Here is a 25,698-nt window from a genome sequence, read left to right as displayed (position 1 = left end):
TTAACATCACTAATCAGAGAAATGCAAATCAAAACCTCACACGTTAGAATGGCTATCATCAAAATGCAAAAGCTATCCGCTGTTGGCAAGAACGTGACGAAGAAGGAAACTTTTTGCAGTATTCTTGGAATTGTACATTGGTGTCCCCTATGGAAAACAGAACGGAGGTTTCTCAAGAAATTAAAAATAGAGCTACGATATGATCCAGCAGTCCTACCTCTGGGTATATGTCTAAAGGAAATGAAAGCAGGATCTCAAAGAGACATCTGCACATATCATTTATGTGGAATCTACAAAAACCCAACTCCAAGAAACAGACGACAGACGTTGGTCACCAGGGACTCGGGGAAATGAGAGGGTCGCCGGGGGGTACAGCCGACCAGTTATAAAGCCAGCATGTTCTGGGGATCTAGTGTATGTAACCGTAAGGTGATTATAGTTAATAAGAGTATATTATATACTTTAAAGTTGCTAGGAGAGTACATCTTACGTGTCCTCACCACGAAGAACAGAAGTGATACGTCACATGATGGACACGTTCGCTAAGGCTGTGGCGATCACCCTTTTCCAGCACATGCGCATCAGACCAGCGGCCTACGCCCTGACCTTACGCAGGGCTCCATGTCAGCGTACCCCGGTAAAGCTGGGACAAAATTATAAAAAAATAATCCCGTCCTTGCGGATTATTGTTTGTAAGGCCACCGAAGAGAGGCTTAGCAAATATCTGGTGTTCTAAATAGACAATGAAATCGAACCTCCGCTTTGCCTCCTATTGGCTGTGTGGCTTGGGGCTGATGGTCAGTAAAATTAGTCAAACTGCTTGTAAATAATCGTGCAGGTGAAGCCTGCACTGAGTGTTTCACTTTGAACTGGTCACTGTGGCCCTGTGCACCCACAGCCTTTATTTCTGTGCATCCAGGGCACGTCTAGGTAGTGGGAATACTCTGCCTCCTTCCTTTCTAGGGAGATGGATAAACGGAATTATGGGAATTTTGGAAGGCTCTTGAAATAGAAGTTAAGAGTAATATCGGTTGCTTTGTCTTAGGATCAGAATGTTTTATTGCCTTTGTTCACTTTTCTATTACAGACCTCACATTCCAGTCAGCAAATTAGCGGTTTCAGAATCCTACGACACTTATATCAACAGAAGTTTCCAAGTAACAAAAGAAATAATAAGTGAATGTAAAAAAGGTAAGTGGTATTATTTTAGACTCCATATTTAAATGTGACCATTTCTCCATCATGGTTAATAGGCTAGTCAAGATGTTTCAGCTTGCTTAATAAATAAAAAACATTCCCGGACTCTCCTGTAGGTGCTTTCATGTTAAACTTCATATTCCCTTGAGCACCTGACTCAGCAGGCATCCCGGGAACCCGCCAGCTCGGTTTCCGTACGAAGTTGCTTAGGGTCTGCGGGCCAGCTGTTCGTGCTGCGCTGTGGCGGAGGCTCCCGGTGCACCCTCGGAGCTCTTTAGCGGACCGTGGTCTTTTCTGTAACTGGACCAGGAGCGCGAGCACCCCCACAAATACACCTATGCAAGCACAGCCCCTGCCACTGCTACCGCCAGCCAAGAGGTGCTCTGTAGGACTCAAGTCTGTTTGCTCTTGGATTTTATAAACATTGAACTCAAATATTTAATAATATGTCAAACTGTTCACTATAAAATATGTAGTAAAAAAGGCAAGTTACAGAAGAGTATATACATTCTGATCGCTTTTTTCAAGTTAAAATATGTATCTTTATAGAGCAAAGACTGAAATTATACACTGAAATGTTAACAGTGGACACCCCTCCCCGGTCAGTGTGTATCTGTAGAGCAAAGCCTGGAATTATAAACTGAAATGTTAACAGTGGGCACCCCTGGTCAGCAGTATTATGGATGGTCCCCAGCTTTCCGTATCACTCCTGAAGCACTCGCTTCGTCACCTCTTCGGTGATCCTACCATGAAGCTACGCAGCGTGTTCTGCCAACCAGAGAGCACTGTCAGTGCTCACGGTCCACGGGGGCAACGCTGAAAACCAGATCAAGAGTAGCAGAGAGCACTGTAGGCAACGAACAGTTTTGTGTCTTGAATGTGGTGGTGTTTACAAAAGTTACACATGTGATGGAACTGAGTAAACCTGATGGAACTTAAATAAGCTGTGTGGGGTGGGTCAGCGCCCGCCTCCCGATAGGGCCAGGTAGCAGGTAGGCAGGAGGTTGCCGTGGGAGGAGGCTGGCAGGGGTGCGTGGACCCTGGTGTGAGTGCGTGTGCGTGTATGTGTAGTGTACATACCCTGTGTACAGGCCCACGCGGCATGCAAATGTATGTGTGCGTGTGTGTGTATAAACATGATCTGTGAGGCATATATAATGTACAGGTGTGTGGTGTATGTACTCTATGTAAAGCTGACCTTGAATACAGGAGTTAAGGGTGTCAACCTCCATGCGGCTGGAAATCCACCTAGAGCTTTTGGCTCCCCCAGAACTCCACTAATAGCCCACTGTTGACTGGCAGCCTTACTGAACAGTCGTCTAACACATATTTTGTTTGTTTTATGTATTATATACTATGTTCTTACAATGGAGTAAAATAGAAAAAAGAAAGTTATTAAGAAAATTCTAAGGAAGAGATCATACACTTACAGTATTTCATGAAAAAATTTGCATATAAGTGGATCCGCAGGGTTCGAACCCATGCTGTGCAAAGCTCAGCAATAATTTTATATATACATGTATTCTACATTGGTAACCTCCTATGAATCTATAACTATTTTAAGATTAAAGTGTTTTTTAAAATGACATTAGGTTGCCTTAACAACACAAAGCATTTTCAGAATATTGTTTGGCCACATCGTCTCCCTGAGAATGTGTGCCTCTCCCCCGAACACTGGCTTCGGTATTGACAAAGTGTATGTATGTCTTTATAGAAATAGTCTTCCCGGCTCTTGCTTCTTTCCCCCAGGAAATAACATCTTGTTTGTGGCCCATGCGTCTTCCCTTGAAGCATGTACCTGCCAGCTGCAGGGCCTGTCACCTCAGAACTCCAAGGACTTCGTACAGATGGTCCGAAAGGTAATCATGCCTCCACTCGGGCCCGTGGTGCCTGGTAATTTCAGAATCGTTCAGCGGCTGGCTGGTGGCCGTTCTTTGAGGCACGTTCTCTGAGCCGGGAGATGCATTTATTGACTCACCAGCCCAAGATGTCCCGATGGTGCCCTGTGTAGGGCACTTTATTGGGCCTTGTGTGAGAGAAAAAGGCAAGTTTGGCCTGCTTCTAGTTTCTGAGCTAAAATGTAGGGAGAAGCTAAAAAGTACAAGCAGATTGTCTGGCTTTCCCTGAGGGACGGGGTCGGATGGAGAGCAGTGTGTGGCCAGAACACAGCATCTGACAGCTCAGCTAGAAGCGGGGCCTGACTGGTCGGCCATGGGAAGCAGCGATTTAAAATGTGAGTCTGAAAGGCAAACGGGGAGCAGGGCAGTGAGACAGAAAAGCCAGGAGGCTGCCTGGATCCTCCTCTCGCCTGCCGGCCACCCTCCCACACGCTTCCCTCCAGGTGACATGTGCTCCTCCGTGCCCCAGAGAACCTTCTTCAAACTCGATTGCAAGTCTCTTCTCATTTTGTAAAAGCCTATTTCTGCGTCTGTCTTTCCATTGCTCTGGAAGCTACTTAAGGGCAGAGATTGTTGTCTTGCTTATAAGTGCAGCTCTGGACACACACACAGATAAGCTGTGAAATGCCATGGACACTGAAGTTAGGAAGGGCACAGCCTCAACTCTGAACGTCCCAGACACACATGGAAGTAAGTCAGTGAGGCTGGGTGGGACAGATTAACAGCTTCTCAAAAGTGTCCCAATGTCGACTATAATTTCAGAAATGTTTGAGCTGCATTTTTGGCTTGACTTGTAATTAGCACTTAACTCCCAGCACCTCACTTTCTATATTGTGCTCTTTCCCGGCCACACTACAAAGCAGCAAGCTGTGAACAGCTAATTGCACTGGAGGAGCTCATCACCGCCTAACAGATCGTCCAGTGACTCCCGTTGCAGTGTAAATGCTCTTCCCTCTAAGTTACCAGCTTTTTCCATTTCATTTTCTTTATGGGTTTGGGGGGATGCTTGTCTACAAAGCCCCTGTTAATTGCTTTGAATATTCCTTATTCTCAAGGATCTCTGTGTATAGGTAAAAGTTGAAGCATTAAACCTCTGTTTTCTGTTTTCCTTTCTTTATTACTCTTCAGATTCCATACTTGGGGTTTTGTTCCTGTGAAGAATTGGGAGAAACTGGAATATGGCAGCTGACAGATCCACCCATCCTTCCTCTTACCCATGGACCAACAGGGGGCTTCAACTGGAGAGAGACCTTGCTGCAAGAGTGAACCACCCCGATGAAGAGGGGGAAAGCCTTAGAAAGCCTCTGGGAGAAGTGACTTTGTGTGCTGAGTAACAGTGAAAGTCTGCACCACATTATAAGCGGCAGCTCAGATAATTTAGCATACTTCCTTTCATGCTTTAAATTCTTGTGATGAGACTGTGTACGTAAGAAAAAAAACTTGATTCAGGGATAAAATTCTTTCTCTCTGGACTCTTACCTAGCTAACAGGGCTTTCGAGAATTGTCTTCCTCTGTCGAGGCACCAGCCAAGGCAGAGGATGTGTCCTTCCTTCCGTCCATGCGTGGCCAAGGCCCGGAGTCTCCCAAGGGGAGGTGCCAGCCCCCCGAGGGAGGATGCAGGAGGGAGGAAGGAAGGAGCACGTCCAGAAGCCAGCTGGAGGGACACTGAGCTGCCAGTTTGGTGATGGGATTTTCTTTTTAACTCCATGTTCCAGTTAGGCAAAGCCAAGCTGAAGGATTCTTTTCAGGTTATCAGAAAGCCTCATGCCCTGCAGAGTTGTTTTTAAGCTGCATGTCCCACGACCACCAGTGCTGCTGGCTCCAGGCCCCTGTCACAAGGTCGTGCGCGCGGGTGCTGGTCGCTTGGGTGCAGCCCGTCGCAGAGCAGCTGGCTCCCACTGCGCAGCGGCCCTGCCCCCTTGCCTCTGTCTGTGAAAGGGAAGACAAAGCACTTTTGCTCTCTGAAGCACTTTTGGGTACTCAGGAGGAAAATAAATGTGTGAAGTATTCAATTGTAGGAGCAAAGAATTTTCAAAATATAAAGTGACTGAGTCATCCATCTGAATTGCCTGGTCACTTGTCCTTGGCCCTCAAGCCTGACTGTGGTAACTAGTTAAGGAAGTTGACGTTCTGAAACGATGTATGTTCCATGAGTTATTTGAGGCAGGAAAAGCTCACTCTCGTGTAATGCGAGCATCTACCAACCGCACCAAGGCCAGGCTGCGGCCCACCTCCACCCAGCACCTGCCAGTCACCAGGACATTCACAGCTGCATCCTCACACCAGGGTGAATGCACAAAGTCAGGGAACTAATTTAAATGACGGCAGTCACGATTGCACTGCTACTTGTGCTGTCAATTTGTTTGTTTTTCTATAATAATTTTAAATATGTAGGTAGGGCTACTGAAGGAAAGTTGGGAGAACCATATCCTGTGGTTTCTCTTCACACCTGCTTCCTGAATTTAGAGGGAGTTTATTTGAAAAAATGAATGACAAGCCAAAACATCAGTCATGAATGCCCGTGTGGTGTGTGGCTGCTGAGTGTGGCGCTGGAGGGGCCCTGTGCCCTTGGAACATCGGTGTGAAGCCGACAGCTCACACTGTAGGCCCGCACAAGCCCCAGGCCCCGCGCTGTGTAACACAGGTCCGTGTGCCTGTTTGAAACGGGAATTTGATGGCCCCTAGAAAGAAGAGCGAGTGGAAGGGCGCTGGCTGTGTTTGCCAGACAGCAAGAGGATTACAATGGGGATTTTGAAGACACTTAAATATGTCATGAATTTTACATTCTAAGAAGCAAATCCTCATTTCTTCTAGCATTTCACAGACAGCTTCTGAGCGTAGGAGTAATTCTGCTGACATCATTGATTAAATGTTTTGACCTTCATTTGGTAAAATGCTCTCATTAAAGGATTCTCTCTATCCTTACCGAGGATGTATATTTTTCATTTACTTTAGAGAGAAGAAGGGAGAGAGAGACGTCGATGTGCGAGAGGAGCACGGATTGGTTGCCGCGTGTACACACCCGACCGGGGGTCCAAGCCGGCAGCCTTTGGGTGTGCGGCACGGCGCTCCACCAGCTGAGCCGCCCGGCCAGAGCTTGGGAAAGGTTGTAAGAGAAACATCACTTTACAGTTAATGTAACGTTGCTGCCATTCATTCTTTTATCCGTAAGGAAGTGGACCCGCGTTGGGTCCGGTTTATATTGTGTATTACATTCTGCACATGAGTAATGCTAGGTTCTGCGTTCAGCGCTCAGGATAGTGCTTGAACACCTCGCATGCGATGTCCCGGGCGGTAACAGCCCTATGTCCTGGGCTGTGTCTGTTCTTACACGGACACCAGATACCCTCTCCCTTCCTCGGGGTGGCCTTGGTCCTGTGAGGACCCAGCCAGTTTAGCTGGGCTGCATACATTGTCCTTAGTTCAGTGTGGACAGAGCCTGAGGCTACTGTCTGCATGAGTCAAAGGAGGCCCAGATCCGAAATCATTTTCTGAACATTTGAGGTGGAAATCCCTGAGTAAGTCCTCTGCTTTAATTATCCAGGTTTTTTTTAAATGGTCTGAATATCTGAATTCACATTAAATTCTCTTTTCACATTTACCTACTTAAACAACTAAACTTTAATTCCAAATGAGAACTTCTTTGGAAATCATGTTGAATTTATGTGTAATAAATGAGACATGATTTCATATTCACCCAAAATTCTAGTTCTTGATACTACAACCTGAAGTTCAGGCTGGTTATTTTTATCTGAGCCTGATGATTATTAAGAACAAATGTTGACTAAGGGGGGTTGAGGGGCAGGGAGAAGGAAATGCCAGATAAAGACCAAATGGTTTCCTGCAGAGAGGAGTTTTTATTTTAATGTTGAAAGTTATCTGAGACAAACTGAGAGGACATTAACTAAAGGATTTAGTCAGGTTGAAAGTCTGAAGCATTTTGCTGCTTGCACAGGAGTGCTGTCTGACACCCCAGTGCTAGTCATAGATGGGACCTTGGTTTCTATGGATTTAAAATGCCACACCTGCCCCTCGGAGGACAGGAGTAATTGGCACATTTTAATGCAGAAGCAGAGTTTCCTGTTCCCAGGCTCTCATCTCCATCTCCTTAGGAGCTTTATTGCTCGCCCGAGTTTGCAGTTCTGAAGAGTTTTCCATTACATTGAGATTCATAGACCGAATGGCTGATTAAGTGCCCATCTGATGGCTGAAAGAGGGAGGTGTTTCTCACCCTGCAGAGAAGGGCTTCTTGGAGCTTCTACTTTTTAATTACACTTTAACCAAAGAATTATTTTAAAATAACCTTATATTTCAAAGATGATTTTGCAAAAAAAAATAAAACTTAAAATAAAAATGTTTTCTGGAGTGATGTCAATTTGGTAAATCACTGTGGCTAATTTTCTTGCCTTTTAGGCTGATGTGGTCAGTGGTATTTGGAATGCATATCTGTTGTCCTCCAGTTGTGTTGGGCATTACCATACTGTATCTTTTCTAGTAGCTGCATGTGTATTAAACGGCACCTCTTATTTCAGTCGCCTGGTGTTACCGGTTAGTAATTGAAGAGCTGCAGTGAGAGAAGTTCCTTTGTCATTGCCTTTGAGAGAGGCCCCCATGTGGCAAAGGGAAGCCTGCCTTTGCAGCCAAGCACTCTGCTGCCCGGTGTTAACTGGAAAGCAGGGTTGAATTGCTCTTTTGGATTTACTCTGAGAGTATGTGTGTGTGTGTGTGTGTGTGTGTGTGTGTGTGTGTGTTAGAATGCAGAGGAGCCTCTCTAAGTTTCACAGGCTCTCTCATAGCTGTACGGTGTCTGCAGGAAATTCTCCGAGGATGAGGCACAGGGTTATATGCATTTAAATTGTAGTCCTCACATGTGTGAGAACCAAGAGGCGTTAGCGGCCTTGCCGAGAGGAATGAAACTGGCCAGTGACGCAGGGGAAGGGAGCGATTTAGCATCTATTTAGGTTAATATTCACTTTACAAAGGTGAAGGAGGTGTTTCCTTAGGTAACAGAAGATGCTGTTCATCTCTAAACATGGGATTAAAATGAGATTTGCTTCTCTCTTCATACTCAACACATGGAATTTTCCTAGGAAAATGACTAGCTATTATGAAAAGTCAAGAAAGGGAAGAATTGCCTCTATAATACAGAGGAAATAACTTGATTTTTAAATACATGTAATATGTTCAGTGTATGCAGGTTTAAAATTAAAGTGATGAATAGTCAAGCTTAATATACAACTAGTTCTTAAAAATGTTTCACATGGTACCACTTAGCTGCCATCACTCCCACAGAAGTGGAGAGTTTGCAGCTGTTTAACTCCCTGGACGCTGTCCATGGCACATGGGACACGTGTGCTGGCTCCTTTGATTGCCACTCAAGGCGAGACCATCCAAAGCATGTTGGTAATGCATAGACCATGCTGAACCTTCTGCTTTTGGAGGTATGTTGGTTCCTTCCTCATTTATAAGGCTACTGTATCGTTTTTTCTCTGTTATTCAGGTGTATTTATTTGAAGAAAGAGGTCTGTGTAAAAATAAACCGCACCTGTGTCGCCAGATCCCTTGTAATGCTGCGGCACCCTTGCTTTCCTGGCGGCCTGCTCCGCCAGACACAGCACTGCCACCGCTGTGATGACTTCACTCCATTCCTGAGCATCTCCACTTAAGTGGCTCACAGCAGATTTAATAAAAGAAGCTGTCCTTGGTCAATGCAGAGTGATTTCATATTAAGTCCTGAGTGGTCTCCGGTCCTGTGATGTTTTCAGGTGTGACTGTGGTCATCGTTAATTTGTCAATTTCCACTGAGACTGTGAGGACCAGAGGGCCGCTTGCTGCTGATGGGAACGGGAGGATGCTTAGCAGCCCTGTGGGTCCCTGGTCCCCTCTGAGGCATCAGGCTGAAGAGGTGAAGACCCACCCAGGGCTGGAATGCAAGCTCCAAAATGCTTCCACTGCCCCATGTGCGAGCCTTCAGGTCTCACCACTACCCCCCTTGGGAGGTGCATCAGGAGCCTCCACAGAGTAAGAATTTGGTTAAGAGAGAGGAAATCCAGCTCAAAGCAGGTTCCCATTACTAAAAGCCATAGACCCCATTTTTTCACATTCATGTAACTTATTACAGTATATTGTTATAATTGTTATGTTATTAGTTGTTGCTAATCTCTTACATGGACCCCATTTTTAAAGTAATCACATGTTAGCAAATAGATTTTAAACCATATATGAAAATTTATGCCCAGGAAATGATGCAGATTTTCACTGACACACCAGCTCCTACCCTGGTAGGGTTCACATCCTGAGGAAAAGTGGGTGAAAAGGGGCCGCGCATGAAACCAATAAGCTCAGGGGAGACCTGCCTGGCTGCCTTGCAAACTCAGAGACCTAAAGTAACCAAAGGGTAGTCTGAAATGAAAACTGTCTAAAAGTTTACAGTGGGTAGTCATGTCCTATGCTGGTATCTTCCCTGACAAAGGTCAATTTTCACCTTAATTAAGCCTGTCTATGGTCTTTGTATCTACAATAACGTATCTTTGGGATACTAAAGTAATTTTCCTTTTTCTGGACCCTGGAAGCACAGGCACTGCTCTGTGGAGACCACAAATCCCATCACTGTATTGAGTTAATTGTTGACTGTTAACTATCCTGCACCCACTTAAGTAAAAGAAGTGTGTGTCCATCATTTTACTTTTCATCCAAACCTAGGTTTCCCTACTTTGCTTTCTCCCACCTCCCTAATCTATCGCCAGTGGATTTCATGTAACCCACTTATGTCTCCTCTTTTGATTGTAATGCATAAAATAAGGTGGAAAACTGCCATTCTCTGGAGCATTATCTCAATCCATTGAGATTCTGCTCCCCGGCAATTGTCGACAGTTTGGCTCAAATAGACTAACAAACATGCTTCACAGGTTTGAACGTTTCTTACATTGACAGAAACATAGCAGCTAATGCTCACATCTCACAAAATGCCAGCCTGCCTTTAGCCTTGTGGCAGGTTCTCAGCTATTCCCTGCTTGACAGATTCCCAAACTCACTTTGCCCTTTTCTGACATATGTAAAGGCTGCCTACAAACAAGAGAAAATAATGAACTTTGGATTTGTTTAACCTAAAATGAACAAAATGTCTGTTGTGTTTTTTTAAGTTGAGGACCAAAAAAGTCTTCCTTCTGAAGTAAGATAATAAAAAATACTGCATTTTGCCAGAAATAAACATGTAAACCCCAGATGGCTTGCTCCTGGCCATGAAAAGATATCGAAGTTTATTCAGCTGACAGGTTGCCATTGTGCTGATGGGCCATCAGAAGGTCTGAGTGTCACTGGGGAAGAGCCTCAGGTTTCCGAAGAGTCTGGTAAAAATGAGTTATGATGCTGGCTTAGCTGCTTACTAGAGCAGCTGGTTAGCTGCTCAAACTCAGTTCACCTGAATAATGGGCACATAATGATAGTTTGCAGCATGGTTGTAACCATAAAACAGGACATGAACATAAAATACCTAATTCTGTTATTGGGGTGGAGAGTTCCTCATCTCCACTGGTTGCTGGTGGAAGTGGGCTTCTTGCAATATCCTAAGAAAAGGAATTTCCTGAGACTCGCTTGAGAGGATGAGGTATTGTAGAAAGACTTATTTCTGTGGAATCAAACCCCTGAGTTTCCAAGGTCCCATTTCCCTTTGCCCCACCAAGGAAGAGGATTAGCTGTGGCTTCAGCAGAGCTAAACCAGAGCCAGTGTCCAAAGTCTCTGTCCCAGGTTGGAGCATAGTCCAGTCCAGCATCAGGCTGGCTTCATTTGTGTTTCCCGCTGCAGTCTACTCAATTGCATGTGGGGTCTGCATGTGTGTAGGCCATGCAGCCCTGAAAGAAACACAGGCGAATGCAAGACCAAAGGAAACAGAGAGCCAAGAGGGAGCCAAAAGAGAGAATTTCTTTGTTTAGGGAACTGTGTATTCCCAAATTTTCACAGGCATGCAGTGACCCTGACCACTCAGGGTTAATGATCCCTGTCCCCAGGTTTGACTGACAGGCACCTTCCTTAGATACCCCAACCTAACTGTGCATGCATTCATCCCCCCTTTGTTGGACCCCTACCCCTAGTGGCCTGCAGGGGATGGACCACTGGTTCCTGAGTGAAACTGCAGCTTCCTGGTGAAGCTGCCCAAATGGCCATGCTTATAATACCTGGCCTTTCTTTTGCTCCTTTCTTATTATTAATAGCTAGCTAATTACAACGGTATCAGTCCCCCCCTTTAGAGAGAAATGAGCCTCTTTGTCATCCTGCAAAGAATGAATGGGTGAAGGTCTCCATCTTGTAGCTGCTTCATGCTGTCGAGGGGCACAGGCCTGCCTATCCCAAGGCTCAGAGGTTCTCCCTTGTCTGACAGAGGAAGGAGAAACAAAAGGGAAGGAGGGGTCTTCCTGCAGGGAAGAGGGATTTTGTAAAGTCCAGGTCAGTCTGATGTCCCTGGGAGGTGGCATAGGCGGTGTCCAGAGGAAGATGCATTAGATGGACAAGCTGGCATCCTTGCGGTATTCTAGAGGTGACAAGCTTGACAAGAGGTTAAAAGGCATAATTCAAAAGTGAGGAGACTTAGGGCAACTAAAGGCCCAGTGAGAGGTAAAAACCGAAGTGATAAAGGGAAAGGTGAACTTCCCAATGTTCTAGATCAGGTTGGAGAAGTGGCTTCCCTGGAGGCAGGTGTGTCGCACCTGGTTGAAGTCCTCCTGTTCACTGTACTTAGTCAAATGAGGCCAAGGGGCATAGTCTAAGACTTTCCCTGAGAGAAACTGTGGGCCTTTTCTCTCTGAGCCATTTGGCCAGGAAAGGGAAAGCGGTTTCAAGTGAAGCCAATAGACCGTCCATATTTCATTGACTCAAAATAAGTCCCAATCATTGAGACTCATTTCAGGAGAAGGGGGTACAGATGGCTTCTAAAGTGAGGCCTATACTGTGCGAACAAGCAGTCAGGTAAATAAGGTCATAGGCACAGAATCCATACAAACAGAAGGAAGAACACAAGACACAAAGGCTGGAGCACACAGCAAGTCCTGAGCCACTTGAGACTTCCAGATGCAAGGCTTCTGCTGGAATGAGAGCAGTGAAATCTGATAGATTCCTTACAGTTAGAATATTCCTGGTGATATCATTAGGTGCTGAGGTCTGCACGGCCCACACAGGCATAGCCTTAAAAACAAAACTTTGAAGACAGTTAACTGCACTGCAGCCCAATATTCATAATTGGGCATTGTGATTTTCATTGAAACATAATTTTTTTAAGATTACCCTTATTTTCAAAGAGGCCGTATTAAGTCCGGTTTTAATTTGACCTGATTATTTACATAAACACAACAAGAATGGCAACTAACCTAATCAATCACTCCTGCTCTTTCAAATTTGCTTTGCTGGAATTTTTTACAAGGAATCTGTAAATTGAGCTATAGTCAGCCCCTCAGGGCAAAGAAGCCAAGCCATAGCTGCCATCAGGTTTTGCCTACAATACCTGCAGGTTTAGGTCAAGTCCTCAAGTCCTTCAGGTCCCTAAAGGTGTCTTGAGGCTCCTTTCTTGCCATCTTTCATGAAAACTACCTTTGTTCCTTACCTGGAAAGGTTGCCATGAACCACGTGACCAAGCAAGGTCTCAGGCCATTTCTGCAGCCCTTCTTCACCATTGGCTCTGCCAGAGTTTGCTGAGTGACCCCACAACTGGATCAGGGCACTGGACCCACAGAGGAGCCTCAAGCAGTAGGTGCCACTGCCCCCAGATGGCTGTGGCCAGGAGGGCCCTCCAGGCTTGGAAGTGTGGATCCCTAAAGCCTCCCAGAGCCTGGTTTCCCAGCTGCTTGGGCCTGAATTATTATAAGGGAGCTTTCTGTCCCATCCCACTTGACGGATATGGAAACAGAGGCCTGCAGGAGCACATGACTTCTCGTGAGCGACCCAGCTTCTGAAATCAGGCTCGGTTTCTGGAGCTTGGAGTCAAGAGCCTTGTCAATTGGCGCCCAATTAAATTTGATTTCAGATAAAAAACAGGTAGTCTTCCAGCAATCATGCCTCATGCAATATTTCATGTGCTGACATGCTATGTCTGGCAGCCCTACTTGTCAGGCCATGGAGCTGAGCCTGCACAGCCCCCAGGGCAGGTCGGAAGCTGGAGGGGAAGCTCCCGAGCCACCGCCAGGGCAAGGGCACATGACTTACAGGGTGACAGTGACTGAGTTAGTTTTCTATTGCAGCTCGAACAAGTGATTTCACATGGAGTAACCTGCACCACAAAGTGTGTGATCCCAGGAGGTGGGCGTGAGAAATGTGAAGTGGGTTCATTGGGGTGCGCTCCTCCCCACAGGCTCAGAGACACCTGGCCCCTGCCCATCGGGGGTTGGAAGAATCAGCTCCTTATGGGACAGTTTCCTTCTCTGTCACTCCCAGCTTCGAGGGGCCTGCAAAAACCTTGGCCCCTGGTCCCTTCCTCCAGACTCAAAGCGAGACATGTGGGTTGCATCCCTCCCAAGGCATCTCTGACCCAAGCCTCCTGCCCACTTCCCAGGGTCAAGACACCTGGTTACTGAAGGTCAGGACCTCGGGGTGGGGGAACACCTTTTGTGCATTCAGTAGAGGGTCTGGGGGTTGTTGGTGCTCAATAAATGTTCATTCACAAGGAACACCTGGAACACCTGGATACCTTGGCTCACCTGGCTGACTTGGAATGGTTGCCGGGTTACCTCTATGACCTATCTTACCAATGTGACCTGTCTCACTTCTGTGACCTGCTGCCTCTTGATACCCCACAGGGCTGGACTGAGCCTCAGCAGGGTGGCTCTCCAGCAGGCTCCGGGAAGGGCTCCCCAAGATCTTGTCATATTTCAATTCAGAATTGGCTGTTGAGACAGAGCTCAGGAAGCCACCCCCAAAGGGACAGCAAGTCCCCACAGGGCAGGGAGAGCCAGGCTGGCTGGGGTGCAGAGAGGGCTGGCTGGTGATTAAAAAGCCCTTGGTTGATTTGAAAATGCTCTCACAACCAGTAAGGCTTTTAGCCATGAGAATGACATGATCTGATTTATATTTTTTAAAGATCACTCGTGATTTGACATTTGAAATGATATTTGAGAGGGTAGGATTTAGACAGCTGAAGACGGTGAGATGCGCTTCAGGTCCAGAGAGTGGAAATGCGGCCTGGAGACCGGACAGATGAACACCGAGGACCACAGCACACACCGCTCAGGGCCTGTGAGTGACGACACAGGGCAGGGAAACAGAAGAACCCCATGGAGGGGACGAGGGAAGGGGGACAGGGGACCCTTCATGGAGAGTGCAGAGCAGAGGGGACAATGGACCCACCATGGAGTGGAGGGGGGAGGGAGGATAGGGAACCCTCCATGGAGGTGAGAGGTGGGGTTAAGGGACAGTTCATGGACATGATAGGGTAGGAAAGGGATCCTCCATGGAGGTGAGAGGACAGACAGGGACGCTCCATGGAGGTGAGAGGGGAGGACAGGGAACCCTCCATGGAGGTGAGAGGGGACGTTAGGGATTGTTTATGGAGGTGAGAGGGGAGGTCAGGGAACCCTCCATGGAGGTGAGAGGGGACGTTAGGGATTCTTTATGGAGGTGAGAGGGGAGGTCAGGGAACCCTCCATGGAGGTGAGAGGGGAGGTCAGGACAGTTCATGTACGTGATAGGGTAGGAAAGGGACCCTCGATGGACCTAGGAGGACAGACAGGCACAGTCCATGGAGGTGAGAAGGGAGGTCTGCGGACCCTCCAAGGATGTGAGATGGCAGGACAGGGAACCCTCATGGAGATGTGAGGGGTAGACAGGGAAACTTCCATGGAGGTGAGAGAGAAGGTCAGGGAACCCTCCATGGAGGTGAGAGGGGAGGTCAGGGGACACTCCATCGAGGTGACAGGGCAGGACAGGGAACCTCGATGGAGATGAGAGGGAAGGTCAGGAAACCCTCCATGGAGGTGAAAGGGGATGTTAGGGGATTCTTTATGGAGGTGAGAGGGGAGGGGAGGGGACCCTTCAAGGACCTAGATGGCAGGACAGGGAACCCTCCATGGAGGTGAGAGGGGAGGTAGGGGACCCTCCATTGAGGTGAGAGGGGAGGTCAGGGGACCCTCCAAGGACATGATATGGCAGGACAGGGAACCTTCCATGGAGGTGAGAGGGGAGGTCAGGAAAACCTCCAAGGATTTGAGATGGCAGGAGAGGGCACCCTCCATAGAGGTGAGAGGAGTAGAGAGGGGACAGGAAACCCTCCATTGAGGTGAAAGGAAGGTAAGGGGACCCTTAATGGAGGTGAGAGGGGAGGTAACAAGATGCTCCATGGAGGCGACAGGGCAGGGTAGGGAACTCTCCATGGAGGTGAGAGGGGAGAACAGGAGATGGTCCATGGAGGTGAGACAGCAGGACAGAGAACCCTCCATAGAGGTGAGAGGGAAGACGGGACAGGGAACCCTCCATGAAGGTGAGAGGGCAGGAAGGACAGGGCACCTTCCATGCAGGTGAGAGGGGAGGTCAAGGGGGCCTCCATTGAGGTGACTGGGGAGGTAAGTAGACCCTTAATGGAGGTGAGAGGGAAGGCCAGGAAGTGCTCCATGGAGGTGAGAGAGCAGGACAGAGAACCCTCCATAGAGGTGAGAGTGAAGACAGGGGACAGGGAACACTCCATGAAGGTGAGAGGGGAGGCCAGGGGTCCCTCAATGGAGGTGAGAGCGTAAGACAGGGGACTGTGTATGGAGGTGAGAGGGGAAGTCAGGGGACAGGGCACTCTCCATGGAGGTGAGAGAATATGACGGACAAGGCACCTTCCAAGGAGGTAAGAAGGGAAGAGAGGTGACGTGAGACTCTTCATGGAGGTGAAAGGGAAGGAAGGATAGGGCACCCTCCATGCAGGTGAGAGGGGAGGTCAGGGGACCCTTCATTGAGGTGAGAGGGGAAGTGAGTAGACCCTTAATGGAGGTGAGAAAGGAGGTCAGGGGACGTTCCATGGAGTTGAGAGGGCAGGACAGGGAACCCTCCATGGAGGTCAGAGCGGAAGTCAGTGGACCCTCCACGGAGCTGAGAAGACAGGAAGGACAGGGCATCCTCCATGGAGGTGAGAGTGGAAGAGACGGGACAGGGAACCCTCCATTGAGGTGAAGGGGAGGTAAGGGGACCTTTAATGGAGGTGAGAAGGGAGGTCAGGGGACGTTCCATGGAGTTGAGAGGGCAGGACAGGGAACCCTCCATACAGGTGAGAGGGGAGGTCAAGGGGGCCTCCATTGAGGTGACTGGGGAGGTAAGTAGACCCTTAATGGAGGTGAGAAGGGAGGTCAGGGGACGTTCCATGGAGTTGAGAGGGCAGGACAGGGAACCCTCCATACAGGTGAGAGGGGAAGTCAGTGGACCCTCCATGGGGGTGAGAGGGCAGGACAGGGCATCCTCCATGGAGGTGAGAGTGGAAGAGACGGGACAGGGAACCCTCCACTGAGGTGAAGGGGAGGTAAGGGGACCTTTAATGGAGGTGAGAGGGGAGGTCACAGGATGCTCCATGGAGGTGACAGGGCAGGACAGGGAACCTTCCATGGAGGTGAGAGAGAAAGCCAGGAGACAGGGAAACCTCCGTGGAGGTGAGAGGGGGAAGACAGGGCACACTCCATAAAGGTGAGCGGGGAAGACAGGAGACCTTCCATGGACCTGTCCCCTGGGCATGGGGGACAGGGTACCTTCCATGTAGGGGGCAGGGCATGGGGTACAGGGGACCTGCCATGGAAAGGCCAGGGCATGGGGGACAGGGGTCCCTCCATGAAAAGGCAGGGCAGTGCGGAAAGCACCCTCCACAAAGAGGTCAGGGCAGGGGGACGGCCTTCCATGAATGGGCAGGGCTTGGGGGACAGGTACCTTCCATAGAGGGTTCAGGGAAGGGGGACAGGGATCTCCCTACTGAGGAGTTGAGCAGGGAAGATGGACCTTCCTTAAAGGTGAGTGGGCAAGAAGGACAGGGACCCTCCATGGACAGGGTCGGGCAGGGGGACAGGGAAGCCCCTGTGATGGGGCAGTGCAGTCATGGGCGGGGATCCTACTTGGAGGGGAATGGCCAGGGGAACAGGAACTCTCTGTGGAGGGGAATTGGCAGGGAAGACAGGGCACCCTCCATGGAGCGGGCAGGGAATTCAGGACAGGGGACCTTCCACGGAGGGGGCAGGGCATGGGGACAAGGGACCTCCCATGGAAGGGGCAGGGCATGGGGACAAGGGACCTTCCATGGAGGGGGCAGGGCATGGGGAACAGGGGTGCCTCGATGGAGGGAAATAGGCAGGGCGACAGGGAACCCCCCATGGATGGTGCAAGGCAGGGGGCAAGGATTCTCTATGGAGTTGGGAGGGCAGGGGGAGACAGTGCACACCCCTTTCAGGGTCAGGACAGGGGGACGGGATCCTCCATGAAGGGAAATGTGCAGGGGGACAGGGAACTAACCCTGTGAAGGGGCAGCGGATGGAAGACAGGGGAGCTTCCAAGGAGGGACATGGGCAGGGGAACAAGAAATATCCAACTGAGGTGGCAGGGCAGAGGGACAGGGGACACTCCTAGGAGGGGACATGCAGGGAACACAGGTGACATCTCTTTGAGGGGACAGGGCAGGAGGACAGGGGCCCTCCATTAAGAGAATGCATAGGGGCCACGAAATTTCCAAGTGAAGGGGCAGGGCAGGGAGGCAGGGGATCCTCTATGGAGGGAGCAGAGCTGGGAGACAGGAGACCCTCCAAGGAGATGACAGGGCAGGGAGGACAGGGGACCCTTAATGGAGGGGAATCAGCAGGGGGTAGGGAAGCCCCTTTAGGGGGCAGGGCAGAGGGCACAGGGGCTCCTCCATGATGGCATATGGGTAGGGGGAGTGGGAAACACCACCCTGGGAAGGGGCAGGGCAGGAAGGACAGGGGCCCCTCCAAGAGGGTACAAGACAGGGAGTCAGGGGACCATCCATGGGGGCAAATCGGTAGGGCGAGTGGGAAACACCACCCTGGGAAGGGGGCAGTACAGGGAGGACGGGGGGGGCCCCTCCAAGAGCATACAAAACAGGGGGACAGGGGACCATCTATGGAAGGTACAGGGCATGAAGGACAGGGGAGGCGACTCCTAGTAGGGGTCTCAATGCAGGGAACCCTGGAGACAGCCCTTTGAGGAGAGAGGGCAGGGAGGACAGGGGACCCTCCATGGAGTTGAGAGGGCAGTGTGTGTAGGACGGAGGGCAGTGGACCCACCATGAAAGGAGCAAGGGAGGAAGGGCAGGGGCAGATGAAGAGGTGACAGGGGACCCTTCCCCTTCCATTGAGGATCCCCTGCCCCCCATGGAGGGTCCACTGTTCCTCCAGCCCTGCCCTTTCCCAGAGTCTCCTGTGCCCTCTGCCCTGCCCCTTCCCATTTTCCCTGTCCCCCTGACTGCCCTTCCTACCATCCCTTGTCCCCCCTGCCCAGCCCCTCCCACAGTCCCCTGTCGCCCTGCCCTGCCAGCCCATGATGGGCCCCGTATCTCCCCTGCTCTGACCACTCTGTGCTTGGCTCCCCTTCCCCTCTGCCTCGACCCCCCATGGAGGGTCTTCTGTTTCCCTGCCCTGAGCCCCACTCACAGGCATCTGACAGGCGTGTGCTCTGGTCTCTCTGGTCTTCATCTCTCCTGCCTCCAGGCCGCATGCCCACACTCTGTACCTGAAGGTATCCCACCCTCTTCATCTGGCTCAATCCTACCTGTAAAAGGACATATCTCAAATATCATTTCAAATGTCAAATCACAGAGTGATCTCCAGAGGGGAAGGGGGATGAGGGAGGTAGAGGAAGGTAAAGGGGGGATAAATGGTGATGGGAAGATTCTTGACTTGGGGTGGTGAACACAAAATACAACATATAGATATTTTATTATAGAATTGCACACCAAAATCCAATACAATTTTATTAACCAATGACACCAAATAAATTCAATTAAAAATAAACAGTGGGGATATTTGATCATGATTAGATCATGAGGTTGGAGTCCTCAGGAATAGGATTAATTCCTTTTCAGAGAGACCCAATGCTAGACTTATCAAGGGGATCACTTTGTAAGTTATATTAAAATCTACTGAACATGTTGTACACCTGAAACTAATATTAAATATCAATTCTAATTGAATTTTTAAAATTATTACAAATTAAAAATTTTTTAATAAAAATCAGAGTGATCTTTAAAAAATATAAATCAGATCATGTCACTCTCGAGTCTAAAAGCCTTAATGGCCCCAGCAGTGCTCAGCTCTCCAGCCAGCCTTGGTGTGCTGCTTGGACCCTCTTGAGCTCACTCAGGCCCAGCAGAGGCAGCCATAGACAATGAGTTGCTTTGTAGCTCCAAACAGGTTGTTCAGGGCCAGTCACAGGACGCATCTGACATTGGCCAGCACCAGAATACCTCTCAGGAGGCCTAAGGACAACGAACCCAGTAACCAGCTTCTGATGACATCAGAGCAGGACACAATTAGCTTTACAAGCGGCATATCCATAGAGAGATCTTGGCAGACACCAGAAGAGGTGAATTCTGCTCCATGTGGTCAGCACGTGCACAGCAGCTTGTGCACTGAGGTCAGGGCTGAGCTTCAGCCAGCCAGCCTGAAGGTCAACACCACACACAAACGGGCCATTAGCAGCAAGAAGATTCAACTACAAGAGGAGGGCCCACACGGCACACACAAAGGACATTCATGGAGCACTCAGCTCAGGTGATCAAGAAGACTGTGCCACTGGGTCCCACAAGACACCTACTGCATAAGGCCACACTACCAAGACTGGGAGTCTAATATAGAGAAACAAACACGGGGAGACAGCCAAAGTGGGGAGACAAAGGAACATGCCCCAAATTAAAGAACAGGAGACACCTCCAGAATAAAAGCTATCTACCAGATACAGAGTTCAAAAAAATGGTAACAAGGATGCTAAAGGAAATTAGGGGACGAATGGATGAAATCAGTGAGAACTTAGAGGATTAGCAAAAAACAAAAACAAAAAAAAAGACATAAAAAGCATAAAAATGAGCCAGTCAGAAATAAAGAGTACACTATCTGAAATGAATACCCTAGAAGAAATAATCAGCTGGTTTGATGGGCAGAACATCAAATCAGTGGTTTGGAACATGAGGCAGCAGAGGAAACCCAACCAGAGCAGCAAAAAGAAAAAAAAAATTTAATGACAATTTAGGGGACCTTTGGAACAACATGAAGCATAACAACAACCTCATTACAGGAGGGCAAGAAGGAGAAAAGAAAGGGCAAGGGATCCAAAACCTGTTAACATAAATAAACACTGAAAACTACCCTAACCTGGTGAAGGAAAAAGACACACAAGTCCAGGAACCAGAGTCCCAAATAAGATGAACCCAAAGAAACCCACCCCAAGATACATCACAATTAAAATGGCTAAAAGCATTTTAAAAAGTTAAAGACAAAGAATCTTTTTTTTTCTTTTCAAACTTTTGTTTTTATATACATATATATCTGTAATGATTTCAGAGAGAGGAAAAAAGAGGGAGAGAGAGAGAGAGAGAAACATCAGTGATGAGAAAGTCATTGATCGGCTGCCTCCTGGGGATCGAGCCTGCAACCTGGGCATGTGTCCTGACTGAGAATCGAACCCTGATTGCCTTGGTCCTAGGACGGTGCTCAACTGCTGAGCCACGTCCGGCCAGGCTAGATAAAGAACCTTAAAAGCAGCAAGAAAAAGGCTGTCAGTTGTCTACAAGGGAGCTCTCAGAAGACTGTCAGCTGATTTCTCAACAGAAACATTTCAGGCCGGGGGGATTGGCATAAACTTTTCAAAGTGATGAACAGCAAAGATCTACACGCAAACTTACTCTCTCCAGGAAGACTATCATTTAAAATTGATTGAGAAGTAAGGAGCTTCCCAAACAAGAAAAAGTTAAATGAGTTCGTTAAACCCAACCAGTATTATAAGAACTGTTAAAGGGTCAAGACAAAGTTGGGGGGGAAGGAGGAACATAGTTATAACAGTAAAATGGCAATATATACGTACCTATCAATAATCACTTTAAATCTAAATGGCTTAAATGTTCCAATCAAAAGACGAGGTAAGTGAATGGATTAGAAAGTATGGCCCATATGTGTACTGTCAACAAGAGACCTACCTCAGAATGAAAGATATACAAACAAGCAAAAGGATGGAAAAAGATATTTCATGCAAATGAGAATGAGAAAAAAAGCTGGGGTAGCCATACCTATATCTGACAAATGGACTTTAAAACAAAGGTTATATTAAAAGACAAAGGAAGACAATACTGATAAAGGGAGCAATCCAACAAGAGGCTATAACCCTTGTAAACATTTATGCACCAAACAAAGGAGCACCTAAATATATAAAGCAAACCTCGATGGACATAAAGGGAGAGACAGTAATAGAGTTACAGTAGGGGACTTTAACACCACCTTGACATCAGTGGATAGATTTTCCAGACAGAAAATCAACAGGGAAACCATGGCCTTAAATGACACAATAGATAAGATGGATTTAATTGGTATCTTCAGAGCATTTCACCCTGAAGCAGCAGGATATACATTATTTTCAAGCATGCATGAAACACTTTCTAGGATAGAGCACAAGTTAGGACAAAAACATATCTGAACAAATTAAAGAAGATTGAAATCATAGGAAGAATTTCTCTAACCATAATGCTATACCACTAGAGAACAATCACAAGAAGAAAAAACTGATATACAGGTGATGTAATATAGATTTTACACACCTGAAGCCCATATAATTTTACTAAATAATGTCACCCAAATCCATTGAATAAAAAAAAAAAAAAAAAGAGAGAAATGAGGAGGAAAAAAAGGCCTGGAGGTGGATGGTGTGGTGATAGTTGTATATCAGTGTACTTAATGCTACTGAATTGTAGACTTAAATGTGGTACAAACTGTACATCTTATGTTATATACATTTTGCCACAAGAAAAATTGTTATTTATAGGATTGAAAAAATGAAAATAAAAACCTGCAAAACAGAAAAAGACGTGGAGGCTAAATAACATAAATAACGTTACTAAACAATGAATGGATTAACAGTGAGATTAAGGGGACAAAAATCAAAAGATACCTTGAAACAAATGAACATGAGAACACTACAACCGAAAATATATGGGGAGCAGGAAAAGCAGTCCTAAGAGGGAAACCCATAACATTACAGATCTACCTCAAGAAACAAGGAAAAGCTCAAATGAACAACCTAACTTTACACTTAGAGGAACCAGAAGAGGAATAACAAACAAAGCTCAAAGTGAGCAGAAGGAAGGAAAAAATGAAGATCAGAGCAGAACTAAATGAAACTGAGTCTTAAAAAATTACAAGGGATCAAAGCAGCCCTGGACAGTGTGGCTAAGTTGTTACAGCATCAGCACACCCACCAAAGGGCAATGGGCACAATTACCAGTCCGGGGCACATACCTGGGAGGCAGGTTCAATACCCGGCCCAAGTCCGAGTGTGTGCAAGGGCCAACTATTCGATGTGTCTCTCCCACACTGATGTTTCCCTCTTTCTCCTTCCCTCCTCCCTTCCACTGTCTCTCAAAATCAATGGAAAAAATATCCTCAGCTGAAGATCAACAACAACAAAAAAGAGTGAGAGAGAGATCAGTGAAATCAAGAGCTGGTTCCTTGAATAGATAAACAAGATTGACAAACCTTTATCCAGACTCATCAAGAACAAAAGAGAGAGAGGACCCAAATAAATAAAATCAGAAATGAAAGAGGAGACGTGACAACTGACTCCACAGAAGTGCAAAGGAGTCTAAGAAAACAGAACGAACAACGTTATGCCAACAAATTGGATAATCTGAACAAAATCGAAAAATTCCTAGAGATACACAACCTTCCAAAACTCACTAAGGAAGAAGCAGAAAATCTGAATAGACCAATTACAACTAATGAAATTGAAGCAGTCATCAAAAAAAAAATCCCAACAGCCCTAGTGTTGGTCACTGGTTAGAGAACTGGCCAGTACACCAAAGGGTCAGGGGTTTGATTCCTGGTCTAGAGCTTGTACCTGGGCTGCAAGTTTGATCTGTCGTCTTGGTCAGGAGGCAAGCAACAGAGGTGTCTATCCCACATAGATGTCTGTCTCTCTCTCCCTCCCTCCCTCTCTTCTTTCCCTCCCCATCTTTCTCTCCCCTCCCCTACTTCCCTTCCTTCCATAATTCCTAAAAATAAATCAATGGAAAAAATATTGGGTGACAATTAGGAATAAAAAAAAAAAGAAGAAACATAGAAACAAACAAAAAGAACCTCCCAACAAACATGCTGGACTGGATGGCTTTAGAGGTGAATTTTTCCACAGATTCAAAGAAGAATGAATACCTGTTCTCCTCAAACTATTCGAAGACATGGGAAAACTCCCAAGCTCATTTTAATAGGCAAGCATTAGCCTAATTCCCAATCCAGATAAAGACACGACAAAAAAATTACAGACCGATATCCCTGATGAACATAGATGCTAAGTTGGTCAACAAAATGTTAGCAAACTGGATCCAGCAACACATGAAAAAAATCAGACACCATGGTTCAGTGGGATTTACTCTGGGGACTGAAGATTGGTACAATATCAGCAAATCAGTAAATGTGATACATTACATAAACAAAATAAAAAAGAAGCATGACATAATGATATCAACAGATGCAGGGAAAGCATTGGACAAACCCAGTGCCCATTTATGATAAAAACTGTCAACAGAGTGGGTACAGAAAGAACATACCTCAGCATAATGAAGGCCACACATATGGCAAACCCACAGCCAACGTTATACTCAATGGGCAAATACTAAAGGCATTACCCTTAAGATCAGGAACAAGACTCGGATATCTACTTTCAGCACACTTATCATAGAACTGGAAGTCATAGCCATAGCAATTAAAAAGAAAGAAGAAAAAAAGCATTTGATAAGAAAAGAAGTAAAACTGTCATTATTTGCAGATGACATGATACTGTATGAAGAGAACTCAAAAGATTCCACCAAAAAATTACTAGAACTGATCAATGAATTCAGTACCTTAGCAGGATACAAAAGAAATATCCAAAATCAGTTGCATTTTTATACATCAATAATGAACGATTAAAGCAAAAGGAAAAACAATCTCATTTACAATTGCATGAAAAAAATAAAAATAAGAAAACCTAAAAATACATTTAACCATGGATGTAAAAGACTTGTACTTGGAAAATTATAAGAAACTGAAGAAAGAAACTGAAGAAAATACAAATAAGTGGAAGCATATACCATGTTCATGGAAAGGAAAAATTAACATCATCAAAATGTCCATACTACCCAAAGCAATCTATGGATTCAATGAAATTGCTATCAGGATACCAATGTTCTGTATTTTACAGAGCAAAAAATATTCCCAAAATTTATATGGAACCACAAAAAACAAACAAACCAAAAAAAATAAAACACACATACCCACAGCAATCTTAAGAAGAACAAATTTGGAGGTATCATGCTACCTGACTATGTTACAAAGCCATAGTCATCAAAACAGTGTGGTACTAGCATGGAAACAGACATATAGATCAATGGAACAAAATTAAACACCCAGAAATAAACCAGGCATTTATGGTTAATTAATACTTGACAAAGGAGGCAAGAACATACAATGCGGTAAAGATATTCTATTCAATAAATGGTGCTGGAAACTGGACAGAGAAGTGCAAAAAAATGAAACCAGACCACCTTCTCGCACCATACACAAGAAGAAATTCAGAATGGATTAAAGACTTAAATGTTAGACTCAAAACCATAAAAATTCTAGAAGGAAACACACTAAAATCCTGGACATTTCTTGCAGGAATATTTTCTCTGCTATAGCTCCTCGGGCAAGGGAAACCAGAAAAACAAGTGATACTGCATCAAACTAATGAGTTTTTGCACAGCAAAGGACACCATCAACAAAATAAAAACACAACCCACTGAATGGGAGGACATATTTGCAGATATATCTGATAGAGGCTTAACATCTAAAACTTACAAAGACCTTCTAAAACTCAACACCAAAATCCTAAAAATCCAATAAAAAAATAGGCAAAGGTCCTGAACAGATACTTCTCCAGAGAGCACATACAGATGGCCAAGATATATGAAAAGATGCAAAAAGACACTCATCATCAGAGAAATGCAAATTAAGACCACATTGACACATCACCTCACACCAGGCAGAATGACAATCATCAATAAATCAACAAAGAAGTGTTGGCGAGGACCTGGGGAAAAGGGAACCATAATGCACTGCTGGTGGGAATGCAGACTGGTGCAGCCACTGAGGAAAGCAGTGTGGAGTTTCCTCAAAATATTAAAAACGGAATGTTCTTAGAACACAGGAATTCCACTTCTGGGAATATATTCAAAGAATCCCACAACACTAATTTGGAAGAATAGATGCACCCCTGTGTTCATTGCAGCATTGTTACAATGGCCAAGACTGGAAGCAGCCCAAGTGTCCATCAGTCGGTGAGTGGATAAAAATGCTGTGGTACATTTACACCATGGAATACTATGCAGCTGTAAAAAAGAAGGAAATCTTACCCTTTGTGACAGCGTGGATGCACCT

At 46.5% G+C, this 25,698-nt stretch overlaps 1 protein-coding gene across 2 annotated transcripts in view; it reads left to right on the top strand.

Annotated features, from left to right (window-relative positions):
* Positions 1 to 5,161, top strand: part of UBASH3B (ubiquitin associated and SH3 domain containing B) — a 134,877-nt gene extending 129,716 nt beyond the window's left edge. Inside the window, exons 12-14 of one of the 2 annotated variants that reach the window (XR_015716191.1) lie at positions 1,088 to 1,191; positions 2,947 to 4,033; positions 4,224 to 4,305. Coding sequence is in view for 1 of the 2 variants with exons in the window: in XM_087828347.1 (XP_087684473.1) it covers positions 1,088 to 1,191; positions 2,947 to 3,056; positions 4,224 to 4,361 (352 nt within the window). In the remaining variant the exon portion in view is untranslated. Of the gene's footprint in view, positions 1 to 1,087; positions 1,192 to 2,946; positions 4,034 to 4,223 lie in introns of both variants that reach the window. The other variant, XM_087828347.1, reaches the window with a different exon arrangement.
* Positions 5,162 to 25,698: the final 20,537 nt, after the last annotated feature.

This window comes from Miniopterus natalensis, chromosome 20 (genome assembly GCF_054644295.1).
Source record: "Miniopterus natalensis isolate mMinNat1 chromosome 20, mMinNat1.hap1, whole genome shotgun sequence".
Taxonomy (NCBI): Eukaryota; Metazoa; Chordata; class Mammalia; order Chiroptera; family Miniopteridae; genus Miniopterus; species Miniopterus natalensis.
Note: the sequence above shows the minus strand (reverse complement) of the source record. Positions and strands in the feature narration are given on the sequence as shown.